Source organism: Nilaparvata lugens, chromosome 4, assembly GCF_014356525.2.
Source record: "Nilaparvata lugens isolate BPH chromosome 4, ASM1435652v1, whole genome shotgun sequence".
Taxonomy (NCBI): domain Eukaryota; kingdom Metazoa; phylum Arthropoda; class Insecta; order Hemiptera; family Delphacidae; genus Nilaparvata; species Nilaparvata lugens.
Genome location: NC_052507.1, coordinates 5,950,517 through 5,970,123, shown reverse-complemented (window position 1 = coordinate 5,970,123; position 19,607 = coordinate 5,950,517). Strand labels below are relative to the sequence as shown.

General features: G+C 33.9%; 2 protein-coding genes across 5 annotated transcripts; one reads left to right on the top strand and one right to left on the bottom strand.

Moving 5' to 3' along the window:
* Positions 1-61: 61 nt before the first annotated feature.
* Positions 62-19,607, top strand: LOC111055182 (pharyngeal muscle protein 2-like). Of its 3 annotated transcripts, none has more exons than XM_039425586.1 (4): positions 62-418; positions 1,491-1,566; positions 17,235-17,389; positions 18,903-19,607. In XM_039425586.1, the coding sequence occupies exons 1-4, from the start codon at positions 305-307 to the stop codon at positions 19,590-19,592; spliced, it is 1,035 nt and encodes a 344-aa protein (XP_039281520.1). In that variant the 5' UTR covers positions 62-304; the 3' UTR covers positions 19,593-19,607. The 3 variants fall into 3 exon arrangements, with proteins under 3 accessions (XP_039281520.1, XP_039281518.1, XP_039281519.1); XM_039425584.1 differs by having other exon boundaries at positions 17,217-17,389; XM_039425585.1 differs by having other exon boundaries at positions 17,217-17,395; positions 18,909-19,607.
* On the bottom strand, positions 7,200-10,996 carry LOC111053705 (peroxynitrite isomerase THAP4-like). 2 transcript variants are annotated; one of them, XM_039425587.1, is made up of 4 exons: positions 10,559-10,996; positions 9,932-10,069; positions 8,822-8,917; positions 7,200-7,631 (listed from the first exon to the last, which is right to left on the bottom strand). In XM_039425587.1, the coding sequence occupies exons 1-4, from the start codon at positions 10,709-10,711 to the stop codon at positions 7,461-7,463; spliced, it is 558 nt and encodes a 185-aa protein (XP_039281521.1). In that variant the 5' UTR covers positions 10,712-10,996; the 3' UTR covers positions 7,200-7,460. The 2 variants fall into 2 exon arrangements, with proteins under 2 accessions (XP_039281521.1, XP_039281522.1); XM_039425588.1 differs by lacking the exon at positions 8,822-8,917.

Genomic DNA, 19,607 nt, shown 5'->3' with positions numbered 1-19,607 from the left:
GAATGGCAAAAATTGAATAGACATACATAACCTCAATCTTTCCGATCAAATAGTAAAAATAAAATGGTGGAAGACTTGCTATTTGTTAAATGCAGATACCACGTTCCTGTTGCTTCTATTTATAATAATTACACTTGAATTTCGTCGTAAATTGTAAAGATTAGAATTTATTTCATAACGATGTTCAGTGTTTTTTTATTTTTCCCGTGAGATTTAGTTGTTGGGATAAGTCAAGAAAATTAGTGACTGGCAGGACAGTGCATAGCAACTGAAATAATATTAAGTTTATTGGTTTTTAAGTACCATGTCTGAAATGAAACTGAACGATCTAAAAGTTACAGATTTAAAAAATGAACTTGAAAAACGTGATTTAGATCGTACTGGTGTAAAAAGTGTACTTCTTGAACGACTGAAAAATGTGAGTTGAACAATCGGCCTGACAATCACATTACATTCAATTCAAATTCAATTTTATTCAAATCAACACGATATTCATAAAATAAATAAAAACACAAAAATCACAATCAATTATCATCATACGTCTATTTGTATGTATCATGTAATATTATTGCTGTTTTTACTTTCCTTGCTCTATAACTTACCATAGGTAAGGAAAGTATTGCTTCCCGGAAAAAAATAAGGTACCCCAATTTCGAAATTTCTATACGTTTCAAGGTCCCCTGAGTCCATACAAAAACGGTTTTTGGGTATTGGTGTGTATGTGCGTCTGTGTACACGATAACTCATCTCCCAATTAACGGAATGACTTGAAATTTGGATCTTAAGGTCCTTTTCCTATAAGGATCCGACACAAACAATTTCGATCAAATGCAATTCAAGATTGCGGCTAAAATGGCAAAAATTATGTCAAAACAGGGTTTTTCGCGATTTTCTCAATAACGGGTCCAACGATTTTCATCAAATTTATACCTAAAATAGTACTAATTGATAAGCTCTATCAACTGCCACAAGTCCCATATCTGTAAAAATTTCAGGAGCTCCGCCCCATCTATGCAAAGTTTGATTTTAGATTCACAATTATCAGGCTTCAAATACAATTTAAACAAAAAAATTTAAGTGGAAAAGATTGAGCATGAAAATCTCTACAATTAATGTTTAGTAACATTTTTAATTAAAATAAAAAATAAGCTTGAAATTAGAGAAAATGTTATTATTGTGCCAACAATCTGTTGGCAACTGTTGATTCTATTGAATCATTCACTATGAAGAGATAGCAGACCTCGTGTGTCTCCAGCGTTATTGTCCTGTCACCAGCTGGCTCAGATCTTTGAATAGTAGACTTGAGATGCGCCTGAACACTAGCGTCAGGTGATCAATTTTCATATCGGCAAGGAAAGTTTTGTGAGTGCGCCACACCAGATTTTTAAAATATATAGCCTAAGCTATTTAGGTTTGGTCACATAATTTAATGTAGCCTATTATTTAATATACCGTATTCAGATACTTAATTTTTTTATTGATTTCCACAGGCTCTGAAAGATGAAGGACACGATCCCTCTAGCTACATTTTTATCTCATCCGTGTCTGAAAAGCTCACTTCAAAACGTAAGTACGCTTATTATTATTATATAGCTAGGAGTAACCTTATCTTATATTCAAGTTTACTTCAGTATATTCAGTCCATGACCGGCAGTGGCCAGACAGACTTCGTCAAAGTTTAAAACAAAACACAAAATAACATAATATGGCAGCAGATAGTTCGTTTCATGTGGCTCTGTATATGGACTGCAATTCTAAATTATGAAACAGTCTCAATCTGTTCCACAAGTCCACTGGTTTCATCATCTCTCAGTGAGTACAGAGGGTAGTTTATGAGCTTCTCACGTAGGGCAGCCTACAAAACTTCCTTTACTGGAGCTCTCGAACACAAATCGGCAGTCTGGTGAAAAATTTTAGAGTCCATAAGGGGTAGCATTTATGTGCTTTTGACAGTCTGGAGTAGGGCAGGTCATTGTTGCCTTGTCTCCTGGTATTGTGGTGCAGCTGGACCCTCTCCCAGAAGTCATGAACCTCACTCCTTAGGATCCGTAGGGAGCTATAAATGTACTGACTATAGACTGTCAGTATTCTCAGACGTTTGAAGATTGACCGGCAGTGCTCTAGGTAATGCGATGACGTGATAACACGGAGAACTTTTTTCTATAGAAGAATTCTTTCACAGCTACCCGCATAGTACTATTTCATCTATCTATATATATATATATCTCTTCTGTACTTATAAAATTCTTATCTCACTGACTCACTGATCACGATTTCTGGAAAACTACTAGATGGATTGCAACAAAACTTGGAATATAGCTTCCTTAAACGTCCTAGGTGCTCACTAAGAAATCTTTTGGCGACATTTTAACTCTAAGGGTGGTTTTTAAGGGTTTAAAGTTCGTCTTTTAACATACGTATATTCTTCTTCTCCCAATCTCTTAATTATAATAGAAATGTCCATATCATATGTTATTATAGATCTATAATTTAGAGAGAGTACCTCTTCGAAACAGTTGTTAACTGGCAACTAAATTAATCATTTTGACAGGTTGGCATTAAGTTGAGATGACTTCATTAGGTTGGCACCAAGTTGAAGAACTAATCAAAATGCACATTTATCGGGAACAAAATTGATTGGGCACTGCTGCTTCAATCGGAGCTATTCCTGGGAGTATAGATAGTTTTTATTTTCCATAAAACAGACTTCTATAACGGGAGTTGCTTCTATCAATAATTGATCCTATTCTATCAAGACTAATTTAATTTTGTTTTGAGATAATCAGCAATTAATAAAATGGAAAATGCTTTCAACGTAGAGTAATAAATATTTGGGACAGTACCGTATCCAGTTTCTTTGACTCATGAAAAACGAATCAATATAATAATGCTCACAAAACAACTCATGTATAAGAGTAAAAATGAGAGAAGAAAAGGAAATAATAGGTTGTAGAATAAACACTCAAAGTAGGCTATAGCAAAATCTTCAAGTTTTGTCAATTTATTCAATCAAATATTATTTTATGTAAGCATAAACATCAAAATGGATATACCGTACCGTACTGACAACCAAGTTGATTAGCCTACTGTAATTAACCTCTTAATAAAACAATTTTTTAGTATTGATTAATGTTTTCGACATAAAACCATGAGGTAATAATAATAATAATAACGAATCCATTGACTAGGCTACCTACTTTTAATAATGCAAATAAAACTTGAATTAATTCAAGTAATTAGCTTGCTGCTGTTAGGCGCTTTACATGCTCATCTATTAAGACATCATTTATTATACAAGTGTATTAAGATACTATATTAAAAGTATCATATACAGTATATAGTTATATATTTCATATTATCTATATGAATAGTTATATATTAAGTATTAAGATACTTTCCATTCTTGAAACACATGTATCAAGAAACATATACAACGATAGATGTAATGTGTAAGCAAACTATCATTGAATTTCATTATACAATACACAAGTATTATACTTATTTATTATTTTAAAAATATATTTTCGAACAAATCCTAACAATGCAATAGATTATTACCTACACAATTTATGTAATATATACATAGCAGAGTAACCTTTCTTCGATAACAATTCAAACACCCCGCTCACATAGGTTCATATTATTAGTAGTCTACATAAAATAATAGTCTATTGTATGCACTCTCCAATAAATAAATAAATAGCGGAGTCATCACTTTCAAGAACAATTGATTAAACACTTTCAAGAACCTTTTCAAAAAGTCAATAATCTTGAAACTGAATGTTGTTTGAAACTGATATAACTGATACAATATTTGAAACTGATAATAACATTTAGTATATTTAAATAACTTCTATATAATATTTTCAAAGACTTTAGCTCCACTAATGATTACAGGCCTAAAATTACTGATCTCATTTTCTTTGCCCGATTTATATTAGTCTTTGAAAATACCATTATTATAAATGGGTATCATTATTATAAATTATCAGTACCATTATTTATAAATAGCTTATTTCCAGATGAGAGGAAATTGATTGTTTCTAATTGACAAATTATATAATTATATAATTACAAAATTAGCTGATCCTTCAATTCTTTGAAGAAATAGTGGGTGTACCATCTGGACCACTAGTTCTATCAATCTTCAAATATTTGAAAGGTGAAAGCGTTAACTACATCATCTATCTCACTCACTTCTCCTAAATTGAAACCTACAGTTTGATAAAAAATATCATTATCTTTGAGTAAATCTTCAATATTACTATGGTAATATTTACTATAGTATAGATTGCAGCTTCGTTGTAAACTAATTTGAAAAACTGTTTTTAGTAAAAATAAGTAACTGAGAATTATAAAATAGCATTACAGTACCCTTTTCTGACAATAATAAAATAATAGATTAAGAATACAAATTATAACAACTAGTTTCAGTGTTCACACCAAACTAGTTGTCATAACTTGTATTCTTAACCTATTATTTTCAGAAAAAGGGTGTGTTAGATTTCGTCTCATGTTTTAGCCAGTCTTATGGTCGTCCATCTTGTTTTTGTAGCATTTGAATCTACCGCTGCTACAGTCCGCCGACAACTTTCTCATGTGTCATGCGATCTCTGACGTCACAGTTTCATTGATCGCTTGATCGATAGTAGCGCTAGTTGTCGTCTGCTTCTTTCAATGTTTTCTAGTTTAATATTCGTCTATAAGTATTTTGAATTGTATTTTCATTGTTTTTGAACCTCCTTTGGTATACTTCAACAGTCACTTCAACCTCAACACCTTCAGTTCGCTTAATATCGATTTTATATGTTCACTTCATTCGTAGAGTTTGTGCTCATGACTGCCGTGGACGTCATGTTTCCGCTATTTGGGCAGTTCCTGTTTCGTCAACCAGCAAGCAAGAAGGGTCACTTCTTTTGTACAGTCATACGATGTAACATCTCAATTTAACGCGTCCATCTTTGGAAAACTTTATCCATTTTCATCATTCATTATGTCCTAGTTTGTGTGCTTATTCAAGAACCATTCAACGCATTTTTCATCAGTGAACGTTTTTCAACCATATTTTCTATGAATTTAACTTACCTTTCGGGACTTTTCTACTAAGCGTCCTTTTTTGCAATTCACGCCATGCTTTCTGCGTACAACGTTTTTCAATTATTCATCACATTATTATTATGAACTGTAAGTAATTTCAACATGAATTCCACATGAACTTTCAACAATCCTCAATATGAACTTTTGATTTATTATTTATCACTTCAATTTTACTGAGCATCAGTACACACTTTTTAGCGGTTACATTCATTCATCTTGTATGCTCATAGGAGATACATTTTTCAACTTGGGAAGTCTTGTGCAAGTGCAGCTTACCTTATTCAATATTTCAACTCAGGAAATTTGCGCAAGTGCAGTTTGCCTTTCATTGTCAACCGCTACTCATTTTTAGCTACTCAGTCTTAGCTACTCATCAGTTATTTAGTCGAACTTTGTCAATCTCAATTCTTACTGATGCCAGTGATTTCATTTGTCAAGAACATTTTATCTCTTTTTTCAAATATTTATTCACTGCAATTACATCAACTTTAGGACATAACCTCAAACATTAAATTATTCTACTTAACTCATGGTGGAACCTTTTTTCCAATTAACATTCAACCAGTGAAACTCATTCAATTTGTGAAGTGCCCATTCGTCGTTATATTCATTATCAATTTTAATATTGGAACAGTCTCAACTTTCAATATCTCAACGTACTCAAATCAAGTTCTCTTCCGCATCGGTCATCGTTTATCAGGATATAATCAAGATATCTTCATCGTTCAACTTCTATTAGCCCAGCAGCTGTCTGCAACTACAATGTACTTGACAGGAGTCAAGTTCCATCCTCGGATTTTGAGTCACCGTAGGCCTATCACTTTGGCAACACATCATTAATTATTCAGGGAAGTCTTACTCTATTATTCACATTTTTGTACTTACCCTCTCAGAGGCACTGTGTTTACTGGTAGTCTTCATCCCATCAATTTTGTTCCTGATTAACTTTTATTCCTAAATAATAACTATTTTAATACGATCAATCATTCAATTTTTTATCTTCTATTATTATTATTACTTATGTGTTCTACATATAGTAATATTCCCCATGTAACTTGACATGCGTTAAGCTGTCATTTTCCCAGCCCGCTTATGTAATACAATATGCTGAGCTTTGTCTCCTTTCAATATTGTATTTGGTATTTTTCAACCTTTTCTATTTTTAATTATTAATCGAACCTTCAGTTCTGGACAGACTTTCTGCTCCTTCTGCTTACATTATAGCCAAGTTGCTATATTTGTCCTCTTTCAGTGTTACATAGTCAACAGCTTGAAAGCTTCAGGTACGATTGGATTCTACCTAAACTGAATTCCTAGTTTTCATTTGTTTGTGAAATTAGGTAATTGTTCATATTCATATAATTTCTGTTTTTTTCTTACCTTTAAGATTACTAAGAATTTTGCAGGACTTTTATCTAGGATTTTTTGTCTCTCGACTGTTTTTATTAGTCAGGTTAAGATTCTCATATTTACGATCTTTTTTCAAGTATTCTAAATTTTATTCATTTTTAAACATTGCTAAAATTTTGTACGTTCAATTCAATCATTACTCATTGTCATTATTGTTCTATTATTAGTTTCAGCATCAATATACTCTTTTGTGTATTTCAACATTAACATTGATATCTCAACTTTATCTTTGTATTTACTCAATCTTTTGCGCTCACAGAGGTAACATCGTTTTGAAACATTGTATCAGTATTCTTAAACGTACTAGCAAAAAGTCTAGGTACAATAAACTACTTGAGTGCATTCCTAATTCTTTTTATTTTAATTACAACTACATTAATTTTAAGCATTCCAATAGTTACATTCAAATATCAGCATTACATACGGATAATAAGAAACTTATTATCTATTATTCTTTAATTATTAGTCATCATTATTGCACTACTTTTGTGCATTTTACTTGTGCTCAGACGCACAGTAAACCAGAGGTATTTTTTCGGATCTACACATTCAAGGTTTGTAAATCCGCTCATAGCAAATAATGAAAAGCTGTCAGTGCCTAGATCAGATATAGATCTCATCTATACACTTTCACAGTCCACTACTTTGCAGATCGGCCTTACAACCCGGTCTACTGACAGTCAACAGGGTGCTATAATTCTATTTTATAAATAAAAATAAGTAGGCCTGATTTCATACATGTTAAGAAGTAATTGAGTAATATTACAGGTCATATCCTAACTCAGTTTTTTTCTTTTTTTTGGATGAAGTTCCAAACATTTCAGCCTTACGTTTCCGATTCTTATCGGAATCAATTGAGTGTCGATTCAGAGTGGCAATGGAAGGCAGAGGATATTTCGTTTCCCTTAGGAAATTGTAGCCATTGACACCCAGGCTGAATCGAAGCTTCAAGCCTAGAAGGATAGACTCAGCACTCCACTTGTTGGTGTTTGTTGCAATGCAGCAATTTGCTCCTTATTCAAAAACGATTTCATCATTGAATCCTTCTTCTGAAGTTCCTCCTTCAGTGATGCAACTTCATTCTTGAGTTGCTTTATTTGCTCCTCCTCCCCAGCAGGAAATGCCTGAAACAAAAAATGAATATTGTTGTAGACTATATCATTAAAGATGTAGTGGTTCACAAGTTAATAAAGTGTGATAGAAATATAATTATACTCTGTCCTAACAGGCATGAGCTCTGAAGGATTAGGCCGACCCTCCTACTACTCACACACACAATCACAGTCTCAGTTTGTGTGTGTGAGTAAAGGGACGGTCTGCCTACCTGTATACTACATAGTATACATAGTATATCTATGGCGAAGGTAAATTTAAAGTATTGTGCTCACTATAACCTTAGAGTCCGGTTTCCCATTAGGGAACTTTGGACTATATACGGCGAGGTGGAACTACCCTTGGGTCTCCCCACCATTCAAAGCCATAAGCTAATAATAATAATAATAATAATAATAATAATATTAATAATAATAATAATAATAATAATAATGGCGCAGGTAGGCCGGGCGTGTGTGCCTGCGCGTGGGGGAGCGAGGGTCGGCTTAATCTTTCAGCACTCATGGCAGTCTGGACAGACTGTAGTAAGAAGAAGAAACGAAGTTCAAGTTGCTGATAAAAAGTTCAAGTTCAAGTTGCTAAGGAGACAAAACATATTTGAGAAAAAACTATTGGAAAATAATTGTTTTGAATAATAAGTTTTTGTGTGAACGTGAATAAAAGTTTTGATTCCTGACGTGAAATTATGTTAATGATTTATTGAGATAAATTGTTGATAATAAGTGTAAATGACAAGGAATATAATGATAGAAGTTTAGACTATAGTAAATGAACACTTCAATACATGACTTCGATTAATAAACCTATGATAAATAAATTTTATTAATAATCTAGTTATGATATGTATTATACTGTTAGTTTATTAATTAAAAATATCACAAATAGTAGATATATCATAAAAAATGTTCTTCTGTATGTTTTCAATGTAGGCCTACATATTTATACAGAATGTTTTTTGAAATTTGGATATGTCCCATGATACTTTTTTACTACTGGGTGTCGGGTTGGGAATCAGCCTGAGAAGTATTGGACATTCCTTGTGAAATACTCTGTATAATGAATATAAAATGTATATTAGATTCAAAAAAAAATTCAAAAAATGATAGATGTAGAAGAAGAAGATTAATTTTCCTCGAATTAAAAGCTGACATAATTAATTATATGGTAATAGAGCAGTTTTATACGTTTGTTTTATACTTGCCTCATGAGATAATGCTGTGCCATTCCCTACACCAAGATTAGCAGTTTCATTTTCTGTGATTGTAGCACCTCCAGCTATCTCACTAAATAATGGGTCCTGAAAAATATTGTATCATACAGAATTTAATATTACAGGGTTTTTATGGAGAGACAGTCACACTCATGAATAAGAAGTTTCATGATGAGTCATTTTTGTACAACTATATGACAGCTTGTTTACTCTGAGTTGCTGCTGCTGTCTAAAGACCATGCTATATGGACATGTTTTGCACACTGTGAAAAACGCTGATACCGGAAATAACACAATGACAAAAACCAAGCAAAATAATTTCAGCTCCTTAGCCACTGGAACTCAATTTATTCTTGAATTGTTTCATGCAATGCTAAACTTGTCTAGGCCCTATATAGCATGGCCCCCATATTCTAATCTCACCATTTGCGGACTATATTATTTTCAAAAAAAGTTTTATTCCAATCTTTTTTATCTGTATTTATATAAACATCGTTCAACAATAATCATAATTTATTTGAGTATATATTTGATATTCAGAGACTAATTTATTGAAGGATCTGAAATTACTAATTAAATTCATTAACAGTCCAATCCATCAATTGCCAGATCACTCACTCAGAGGTTCAAGGACTGCCAACCTGAAAAATTTAAGGGCGGAACCCTCTTCAGGAAATCTACACTCGGCAGATTACAAAAGATTTAAGAAGAATTAGATGTTTTGCAAATGAGATTTTTTGTTCGTTTTTGCTTGGAGAATACCGTGGTGGCACTGGGGTGGTACTTTTGAGATACTCTGTATAAGAGCGAAAGATAGTCACTATCCATGCGAAGGTGGTTATTGTAGGCCTAAAATGTATTGAGATACAGCTCTTAAAAGTTTATAAACTTTTCATCAATGAGCATTGAAAAACTTTATTGAGCTTATCAGGCTTAAAGTTGAAGGATTATCAGAGTGGAGAAAGTGATAACTCATTGGAGAACGTGATAAGGCGCCAGTCATCACCCTCTCATTACCCTCGCACAAGCCTAAGAGATCATGTGGGCACAACCCTCAGAAAGAAAATCAATCAAAAAAATCTATAACTTATTTTCACCTACCTTGTAAGTTGACCGCCTTGTTGATATAAGCTTTTTTGGTGGATTCGGAACATTAAATAAAGTTGGAATAGCATTTGGCTTCAACTTTCTCCACTCATCTGCTCGATGGAGCTCCCACTGATTTTCTTCAAAGTGGTCCTGTATAGAATAAAATTAGAACAGCTGAGGATAGAAAGGTAATCAACCCGTATTAATATAAAGCAAAAGTATAATCTAACATCTGCCTATGCTTCCAAATTCCCAGATATTATTTATTTGTTATGTACCATAATTATTTATTATGGCCAATTAAACAAATGATGGGATGTTTTTAAGATATCTTGAAAAGTTAATTGCAGATGTTTTCTCATAGATTTCAATATCAAGTATAATTATAATAAGTATTATTTCTATTATAAGTATTATTTTCATCCTGTAATAATATTTCATTTACCGTAATGAAATAAATAAATTTTTGAACTAAGTTAGTTTAATAATTCATAACCTTAAAATTGGGAACCGAAAGCATCATTACTTTTAATGTTGAATAATAAAGTTATTAAAATTTAATTAGGATATTACAATGCTTTATAAAATAATTTTATTTTAATTCTTTAAAATCAAATGAATAAATTAAGTTACACTCACCTCACAAAGTCTGGAATTTGATGTTGGCTTCCATTTATCAAGTCTGCAATTTTGAAGCCAAATTGCCTTTCTTTTTTCATCTGTAGGAAATCTGAACAAGCGAAACCCTTTCTCTGTTTTATTGGCACAATTTGGTGCCGAGCACCCCACCATAATGAATTAGAATTATTAAAAATATCAAAATATAATCACCACTGTCAAAGCAAAGCATTACAAGCAGTTGAATGGAATGCTATGCTGTGACTCAAAATGGCGACTGCGTGTACCCAGTCTTTATAGTTCCTTACGCTGATGGCAGTCCGACTGCTCTTATGACGTCATAAGGACGGTCAGTTTACATAACTGTCACTTTGCAGGACGGTCAGTTTGCAAGACGGTCAGTTTGTAGGACGGTCAATTTGCAGGTCGGTCAGTTTTTAGGTCGGTCAGATGGTATACACCCGCTAGGAGTAACCTTATCTTATATTCAAGTTTACTTCAGTATATTCAGTCCATGACCGGCAGTGGCCAGACAGACTTCGTCAAAGTTTAAAACAAAACACAAATAACATGAGATGGCTGCAGATAGTTCGTCTTATTTGGCTTTGTATATGGACTGCAATTTAAAATTATCATTAACAGTCTCAAACTGTTCCACAAGTCTACTGGTTTCATCATCTCTTAGTGAGTACAGAGGGTAGTTTATAAGCTTCTCACGTACCAGCCTACAAAACTTCCTTTACTCCAGCTCTCGAACACAAATCGGCAGTCTTTAAAATTTTTTGAGTCCGTAAGGGGTAGCATTCAAATGCTTTTGACAGTCTGGAGTAGGGCAGGTCAATGTTGCCTTGTCTCCTGGTATTGTGGTGCAGCTGGACCCTCTCCCAGAAGTCATGAACCTCACTCCTTAGGAGCCGTAGGGAGCTTTTCATGTACTGACTATAGACTGTCAGTATTCTCAGACGTTTGAAGATTGACCGGCAGTGCTCTAGGTAATGCGATGACGTGATAACACGGAGAACTTTCTTCTGTAGAAGAATTCTTTCATAGTACTATTTCATCTATCTATATATATATATATCTTCTGTACTTATAAAATTCTTATCTCACTGACTCACTGATCACGATTTCTGGAAAACTACTAGATGGATTGCAACAAAACTTGGAATATAGCTTCCTTAAACGTCCTAGGTGCTCACTAAGAAATCTTTTGGCGATATTTTAACTCTAAGGGTGGTTTTTAAGGGTTTAAAGTTCGTCTTTTAACATACGTATATTCTTCTTCTCCCAATCTCTTAATTATAATAGAAATGTCCATATCATATGTTATTATAGATCTATAATTTAGAGAGAGTACCTCTTCGAAACAGTTGTTAACTGGCAACTAAATTAATCATTTTGACAGGTTGGCATTAAGTTGAGATGACTTCATTAGGTTGGCACCAAGTTGAAGAACTAATCAAAATGCACATTTATCGGGAACAAATTGATTGGGCACTGCTGCTTCAATCGGAGCTATTCCTGGGAGTATAGATAGTTTTTATTTTCCATAAAACAGACTTCTATGACGGGAGTTGCTTCTATCAATAATTGATCCTATTCTATCAAGACTAATTTAATTTTGTTTGTATGTCCGATCGCGATAACTGCTTAAACAATTTCGATGAGATTTTAATAACTCAGTATGATATATGGAGGGTATTTTTAAAATTTCAGAAGTGTCCGTTGTGGAATCTGTATGCAAAGAATGAGGAAATTCGGCCAAAATTCAACTTGGGCGAAAGAAAGGGGTTATTTATTAAAACGGCCAAATAGCTGTTGTTCTTTTTCCCAATGTAGAAATTAATATCTTTCATAGATGTAAAGTGCTTTTCCCATGCATCAATTTTGTTCTCAAACATTGATTGTTTTACCAAAGAAAATAGAAGGTAGCTTTCGTTATAAATATTGGAGAATATGCATAACAGTTCGTTGACTGTCAGTATTTCTCATTAATAGCATCAATGCTCCCCATTCAAACAATGCTGACACATTGATGTGAATCTTACTATAATTTGGTTACTTCAGATCAGATGAAGATAATAATGTTGATGATTGCTACTGCTTCAATTTCAAACATGTTAGACATTTTTCTTTTGATGCCAGCTGTTATCAACGTTAGTAGACAGAAGGTTGATCACTCACAGGTGTAAGATTCTAAGTGGAGGGGGGAACGCCAGCGTGACGTCACGTGTAGTAAAAATGTGATGGAGTAGCCACACTGAGCATACAGTTTATTCACTGTATCTTCAAATAAATCGTCGTTTATTGCCCTCAAGATTGACCTACAACTTGAAAATTCCCCATACTTATAGCGAATGAATCACCGATTCTAATGATGTTGTTAAATATTCCAAGTTCATTCAACTTGTATGAATAAAATGAAGTTGAAAGTTTTTCAAGAATCTAAAAACGTGACACGAAAAAGTTAATAAGCTGGAAAAGCGTTAGTAGACAACGTTATACTATTATAATTTCAGATTAACGCATGAGAAATATTGAAAAATTAATGCATTGCAATAAACTGATAAACCGATCCCGAGAAATTTCATTCATATAAATGCACTGAACACATGCTGGTATCGAGCACATGTTCTACGAGAATCAAAATATCTCATCCCCAAAATTCTCAAGCTGATGTATAGTCAAACTACAAAATATAAACACGACCTAGAAGATGAAGAAACCTTGAGGGTTTGAAAAGGAAAGTTAGGAGGTGGGGTTTTTGCTTTTATATGGCAAAATGCTTGTATTATTTAAATGTTTTGATAATTATTGTAAGGCAGAAACAGAAAGCTTGCATGTCAGAAAATGTTTGTGTTATATAATTTGACTATACGTCACCGTATGATTTTCAAGAATGCGATATTTTGCCTACTCTGTACTACAGCCTACGTCACGGCTGCAGTTCCCCCATTGCATTTCAACTAAAATACTATAGATGAGTGACCAACCTTCTGTCTACTAACTTTGAGCTGTTATTATGTGGAATAAGCTCTCATTGAATGAAATCATAATCATTGAAGTCAATAATTATACTTAGTAAGCACTTTCTGTTTGAATAATATGTGTATTTGTGGATATGTATGTATGTCGGACGGATCTCGAAAACGGCTCTAACGATTTTGATTAAATCAGGAATATGGTGGGTTTGCGAAAAAAGCATTATTTTGGAACAGGACGGTCTCAACTCTGGGAAAACTCGCTGAAGTTCCTTGAGGAAGGATTATTGGTCCCTCAAGTAGCAGCTGATCAGAAAAAAGTTTTCCATAGTCTGTTGAAAACGTAAGAGAGTGTGAGCAAATGAAAAAGAATATAATAGCTGTAGTTGAGTTACCAAATTTGGCGACCTTATTTTAAAACATTGCACTATTCTTGGAACATCTGGTATAATAAGTTCAGAAAGTGACAGGATGATAGCAAAAGAAATTTATAATCGATCTCTCCAAACATATGGTAGATGAATGTAATGTTCATTGTGAGGTGATAGAAATGCGACTAATTTCTTCAGTTTCTGTTGTATTGGTTCCTCTGTCTATGTTTGTACGCAGCCATGGCCTTGAGAAAGCCAGTTGCACTGTTAATTCCTATTCTGGACTAAATACCACGAGAACCAATGAGAGAAGCCATCTATAAATAAAGCCCTGCTCTGATCAATTCTCATGAAATTTAATCCTGATTGAAATTGAACATGGTTTTGTGCCACTGGGCCTGATATGTTTCAAAATCAGCTGAAATCTAAATCGAAAAAACATAATATTCCATCAGCTGCTCCCATTTCCCTTCATGATGTCCTTACATGACACAAGACAAACGTATTGATATTGATGGATCACAAGTAAATACTAAAGTTGTCAGTTTGGATAGAAATAAAATTAAGTTAAATGTCAGTTTACATCCAAATTTTCATCCCTAAGCTTTTGGTTTCAAGCTAAGATCAGAAAGAAATCATATAATGGTAGTCAATAATCAAAGTGAATGAACTCTATTCAGATTTATTCAAATTCACATTCAAATGATCACACTTCAATATATTTATGATAGTAAAGTTTAGGACATGAGAAATCAGCCACAATAAATGTTATACTAGCTATTATGAATGGACTCTTATGTATGAATGGACTTCCATGGAAGAAAGAATCAGTGGATTGGCAGCTTTTACACTTTTGGATAAGTGAAACGAAAAGTAAGCGACAGGCTATGCCAAAAATTCCAGAATAAGCAAGAGATCCATGGATACCAGAGTCATCAAATTCCGAATCAACTTAATTTGGAATTTAATCTTCAATTGCATCAAGCAAAAACAAAAATAACATGATCACTGCTAATTTGATAACTGTCAACGGGAAATATTAATTGCCAATGAATAAAGTCGAGGTTGACTCTTGAACCCCGCCCAATATTCTACAAAATTCGCTGCAATTGGACTACTACTGTATTCTACAGAGCACTTCCAACACATCAATGATTAATCGAATGATTTGACACAATAGTTTTCATGCCAAGTTGTGGCCTAATCTCAAAAACGATTATAACTATTTTGGTAGAATTAAGATTATAAATGGTTCACAAAAATAATCTTATCTTTCAATTCCCCATAGCGAAGCACGGGTGCCCCGCTAGTATATATATAAAAGCGAAATGGTACTCACTCACTGACTGACAGACTCACTCACTCACTCGCAGAACTAAAAATCTACCGAACCAAAACGTTCAAATTTGGTAGGTATGTTCAGTTGGCCCTTTAGAGGCGCACTAAGAACGGATTTGGAAGAAAAAAATTTCAAAGATAGCCCAAAATCTGCGTTTTTCCAGCGTTTTTTTTTTTTTTTTGCTTTCTCAGCTTTATCGAGAACAAATGAACAGAAAATGTTCAAATTTACTACAGAAGCTCAGCTGGGGTGTAATAATGTGTGTTAGAAGGAATTTGAAATAACGCCAAAGATACGCCCAAAATTAGCGGTTTTTTGCGTTTTCTCAGTTCTTTCATCAAGTAATAGACAGAAAATGTACAATTTTGGTACAGAGGTTTAGCTAGGGTCTAAAAATTTTGTGATGAGGTGACTTTAATATTTCATCAAAGATACGCCCAAATCAGCGTTTTTCTCAGCTTTTCTGCGTTTTCTCAGTACTTTGAAGCATGCTCAAATGGAAAAATGCAGGCGAGCGAAGCGAGCCCGCTGATCTCATCTTTGTACGACCCAGTCGGGGGTCCAGGGGGCGGAGGCCCCTGGCTAGACGCATATGGCGAGCGAAGCGAGCTTGACGGCTAGTAGCTTATATGGCTATGGAACAGCCCATTGTAGGCTGAAATCAAGTAGTTGGCAGACACATGTCTGCCAAAACCTCATTACTTGGCGTTGACTTCAAGTATTGAAGTATTCAATGAATTATGAAGCAAACCTCTTTGTATTCAATTACTTAATATGTAATAATTTTCTGAAACATTCTCATAAAACATTGAAATTCCATGGTATTATCATGTGACATGAAAAAGAATTTGCACCAACATTAAGGGTCGGTTTCCGAGCTCGGGATTTGGCTAAGTCCTAGACTTTAAACAGCTGGAGTAAGAAAATTGGCTTTCCGAAACGGGGCGTAGTCGTAGTCATTGTCAAAGTCACGTTTGAATTAAATTTCCAAAAAACTATAAAATTAAACACAAAATAAAATAAAGAGAAAATAGTGTAAAGTTTCAGCTATTTTGAATTATTTAGAAACTTTTAATTTCGTCAAGGAAAAACATTTCCAATTATAGAAATGAGAAAATAAAAACTGCGACCACTGTTATAAAATCTGCGACTAAGCCCCGTTTTGGAAAGCTAATTTTCTGACTCCAGCTGTTTAAAGTCTAGAACTTGGACAAATCCCGAGCTCGGAAACCGGCCCTAAATATAAACATTGGATACCGTAGGCAATATTCGATTTTATCTGCTTTGGAAAAACATCGATTATTTGTAATGAATTTAATTAAATTTAAAAGTATTTTTTTTATTTAACAATTATTTTTGTGTGTCTGGATTGTAAATTGAGTGTGTAATTGAAGAATTTTGAAGTGACACATAACCTCTAGCTACATTTGGACTGTTGTATAAATTAGAAATGGAACCGTTTTGAGCGTAAGTTAGCCTGTGGTACTTTTCTGTAAGTTGTATAATTCTGAATGATTGAATAAATAAATAAATATATTAAATAACACACTTTTTTATGTTTTTAAACACGACATGCAGTCAATATGTTTAAATACATGAAAAAGTTTGTTAATACATAGCAGCTCGGAATGGATCAGGAAACTTTTTGTGTAGTTGAGAAGTTGATATTGTGGTAATTATTCATATTGAATGAAAAAGACTAAGAAATTTTCAAAAACCACAGATTTGTGGTTTTTCTGAAGAAATCTGTGGTTTTTGACAATTTCTTAGTCTTTTTCATTAAATAGGATCAGGAAACCATCACCTTTGATATTAAATAATATCAATATATTTCGCTATCAAAAGTGAATGAAATCGGTTCCATTCATTTGTTTTGTACAGCTTGTGTGAAACTATATATTTTATTCCAATAAAAAAATTGTTGTATTTTTGTGTTTAAATGTCATCATTCAACTCTTACTTTAATTCTGTTTCTTGTATATTTTCAGATAGAAGCGGTGCTGTAGATCCGGTGGTGGAAACAATTGACGAAAACGTGAAAATTAAAGTTGAAGTAGAGTCTTCAGACGAAACCGGCGGAGGAAATTTGGGTGAAACTGACGATTCAAACACTGCTACCGGTAATCCATCGGAACTGGAAGTAATTACCCCGGAAATTCAGGTCAAGGTTGAAAAAGCATCTCCAAAAAACTATAAAATTAAACACAAAATAAAATAAAGAAAAAATAGTGTAAAGTTTCAGCTATTTTGAATTATTTAGAAACGTTTAATTTCGTCAAGGAAAAACATTTCCAATTATAGAAATGAGAAAATAAAAACTGCGACCACTGTTATAAAATCTGCGACTACGCCCCGTTTTGGAAAGCTAATTTTCTGACTCCAGCTGTTTAAAGTCTAGAACTTGGACAAATCCCGAGCTCGGAAACCGGCCCTAAATAATATAAACATTGGATACCGTAGGCAATATTCGATTTTATCTGCTTTGGAAAAATATCGATTATTTGTAATGAATTTAATTCAATTTAAAAGTATTTTTTTGTATTTAAAAATTAATTTTTTGTGTCTGGATTGTAAATTGAGTGTGTAATTTAAGAATTTTGAAGTGACACATAACCTCTAGCTACATTTGGACTGTTGTATAAATTAGAAATGGAACCGTTTTGAGCATAAGTTAGCCTGTGGTACTTTTCTGTAAGTTGTATAATTCTGAATTATTTAATAAATCTCTCTTCTTCCTTGCCTTTTTCCCATTATTTGGGGTCGGCTCTCCTGGATCTTAGTCGCCAGTGATTGCGATCTTGGGTCGTCTCTGGCGTTAGTTGCAATTGTCTCATATCTCTAAGCACTAGTGCCATCCATGTTAGGCGTGGTCTGCCTCTGCGCCTTGGCTGTGACTCTATCTCCAGCACTTTTCTAGTCATGTTTTCGGGTGGGCATCTCTTTACATGGCCATACCATCGCAGTCTTCCTTCCATCATTTTTTCAGCAATTGGCACAACTTTAAAACTGCCACGTACATGAATAATGATTGAATAAATAAATAAATATATCAAATAACACACTTTTTTATGTTTTTAAACACGACATGCAGTCAATATGTTTATATACATGAAAAAGTATGTTAATACATAGCAGCTCGAAATGGATCAGGAAACTTTTTGTGTAGTTGAGAAGTTGATATTGTGGTAATTATTCATATTGGATGGAAAAGACTAAGAAATTGTCAAAAACCACAGATTTGTGGTTTTTCTGAAGAAATCTGTGTTTTTTGACAATTTCTTAGTCTTTTTCATTCAATAGGATCAGGAAACCATCACCTTTAATATTAAATAATATCAACATATTTCGCTATCAAAAGTGAATGAAATCGGTTCCATTCATTTGTTTTGTACAGCTTGTGTGAAACTATATATTTTATTCCAATAAAAAAATTGTTGTATTTTTGTGTTTAAATGTCATCATTCAACTCTTAATTTAATTCTGTTTCTTGTATATTTTCAGATAGAAGCGGTGCTGTAGATCCGGTGGTGGAAACAATTGACGAAAACGTGAAAATTAAAGTTGAAGTAGAGTCTTCAGACGAAACCGGCGGAGGAAATTTGGGTGAAACTGACGATTCAAACACTGCTACCGGTAATCCATCGGAACTGGAAGTAATTACCCCGGAAATTCAGGTCAAGGTTGAAAAAGCATCTCCAAAGAAAATCAAAAAAGAAGATGTTCCTGAAACAAATAATGCAGAAACCAAAGTTTCAACGGATTCTGCTAGTGAAGTGCCGGAAAGTGTTGACTCTGTAATTGAAGTTAAGGTTGGACCAGGTACTTCAGATCAGGATATCAACGAGAACGCTGATGACACAACCGCTGATAATCCGGACTTCAATTCTACCGAGGGTGGTGAAGGATTAAACCCTGAAGTAAATACAAAAGAGGATGGCAAAGCAGCACCACAAACCACCGATAATCCGGACGTCAATTCTACCGAGGGTGGTGAAGGATTAAACCCTGAAGTAAATACAAAAGAGGATGGCAAAGCAGCACCACAAACCACCGATAATCCGGACTTCAATTCTACCGAGGGTGATGAAGGATTAAACCCTGAAGTAAATTCAAAAGAGGATGGCAAAGCAGCACCACAAACCACCGATAATCCGGACTTCAATTCTACCGAGGGTGGTGAAGGATTAAACCCTGAAGTAAATACAAAAGAGGATGGCGAAGCAGCACCACAAACCACCGATAATCCGGACTTCAATTCTACCGAGGGTGGTGAAGGATTAAACCCTGAAGTAATGAATATGAAGAAAGATAAGTACAGTAATAACAGAAAAAAGTACAGTAATAACAGAATAAAAGTAGAGTAATCTGAGTTTTGACGG

What these genes read in the sequence shown, in the direction of transcription:
- LOC111053705 (XM_039425587.1), bottom strand. Translation starts at nt 10,711, where the DNA reads ATGGTGGGGTGCTCGGCACCAAATTGTGCCAATAAAACAGAGAAAGGG. An exon ending in CAAATTCCAGACTTTGTGAG is followed by an intron (nt 10,070 to 10,558) that starts GTGAGTGTAACT and finishes TATTCTATACAG; the next exon opens with GACCACTTTGAAGAAAATCA. An exon ending in GCACAGCATTATCTCATGAG is followed by an intron (nt 7,632 to 8,821) that starts GCAAGTATAAAA and finishes TTTTTGTTTCAG; the next exon opens with GCATTTCCTGCTGGGGAGGA.
- LOC111055182 (XM_039425584.1), top strand. Translation starts at nt 305, where the DNA reads ATGTCTGAAATGAAACTGAACGATCTAAAAGTTACAGATTTAAAAAAT. An exon ending in TGAAAAGCTCACTTCAAAAC is followed by an intron (nt 1,567 to 17,216) that starts GTAAGTACGCTT and finishes GTATATTTTCAG; the next exon opens with ATAGAAGCGGTGCTGTAGAT. An exon ending in TAATTACCCCGGAAATTCAG is followed by an intron (nt 17,390 to 18,902) that starts GTCAAGGTTGAA and finishes CCGGAAATTCAG; the next exon opens with GTCAAGGTTGAAAAAGCATC.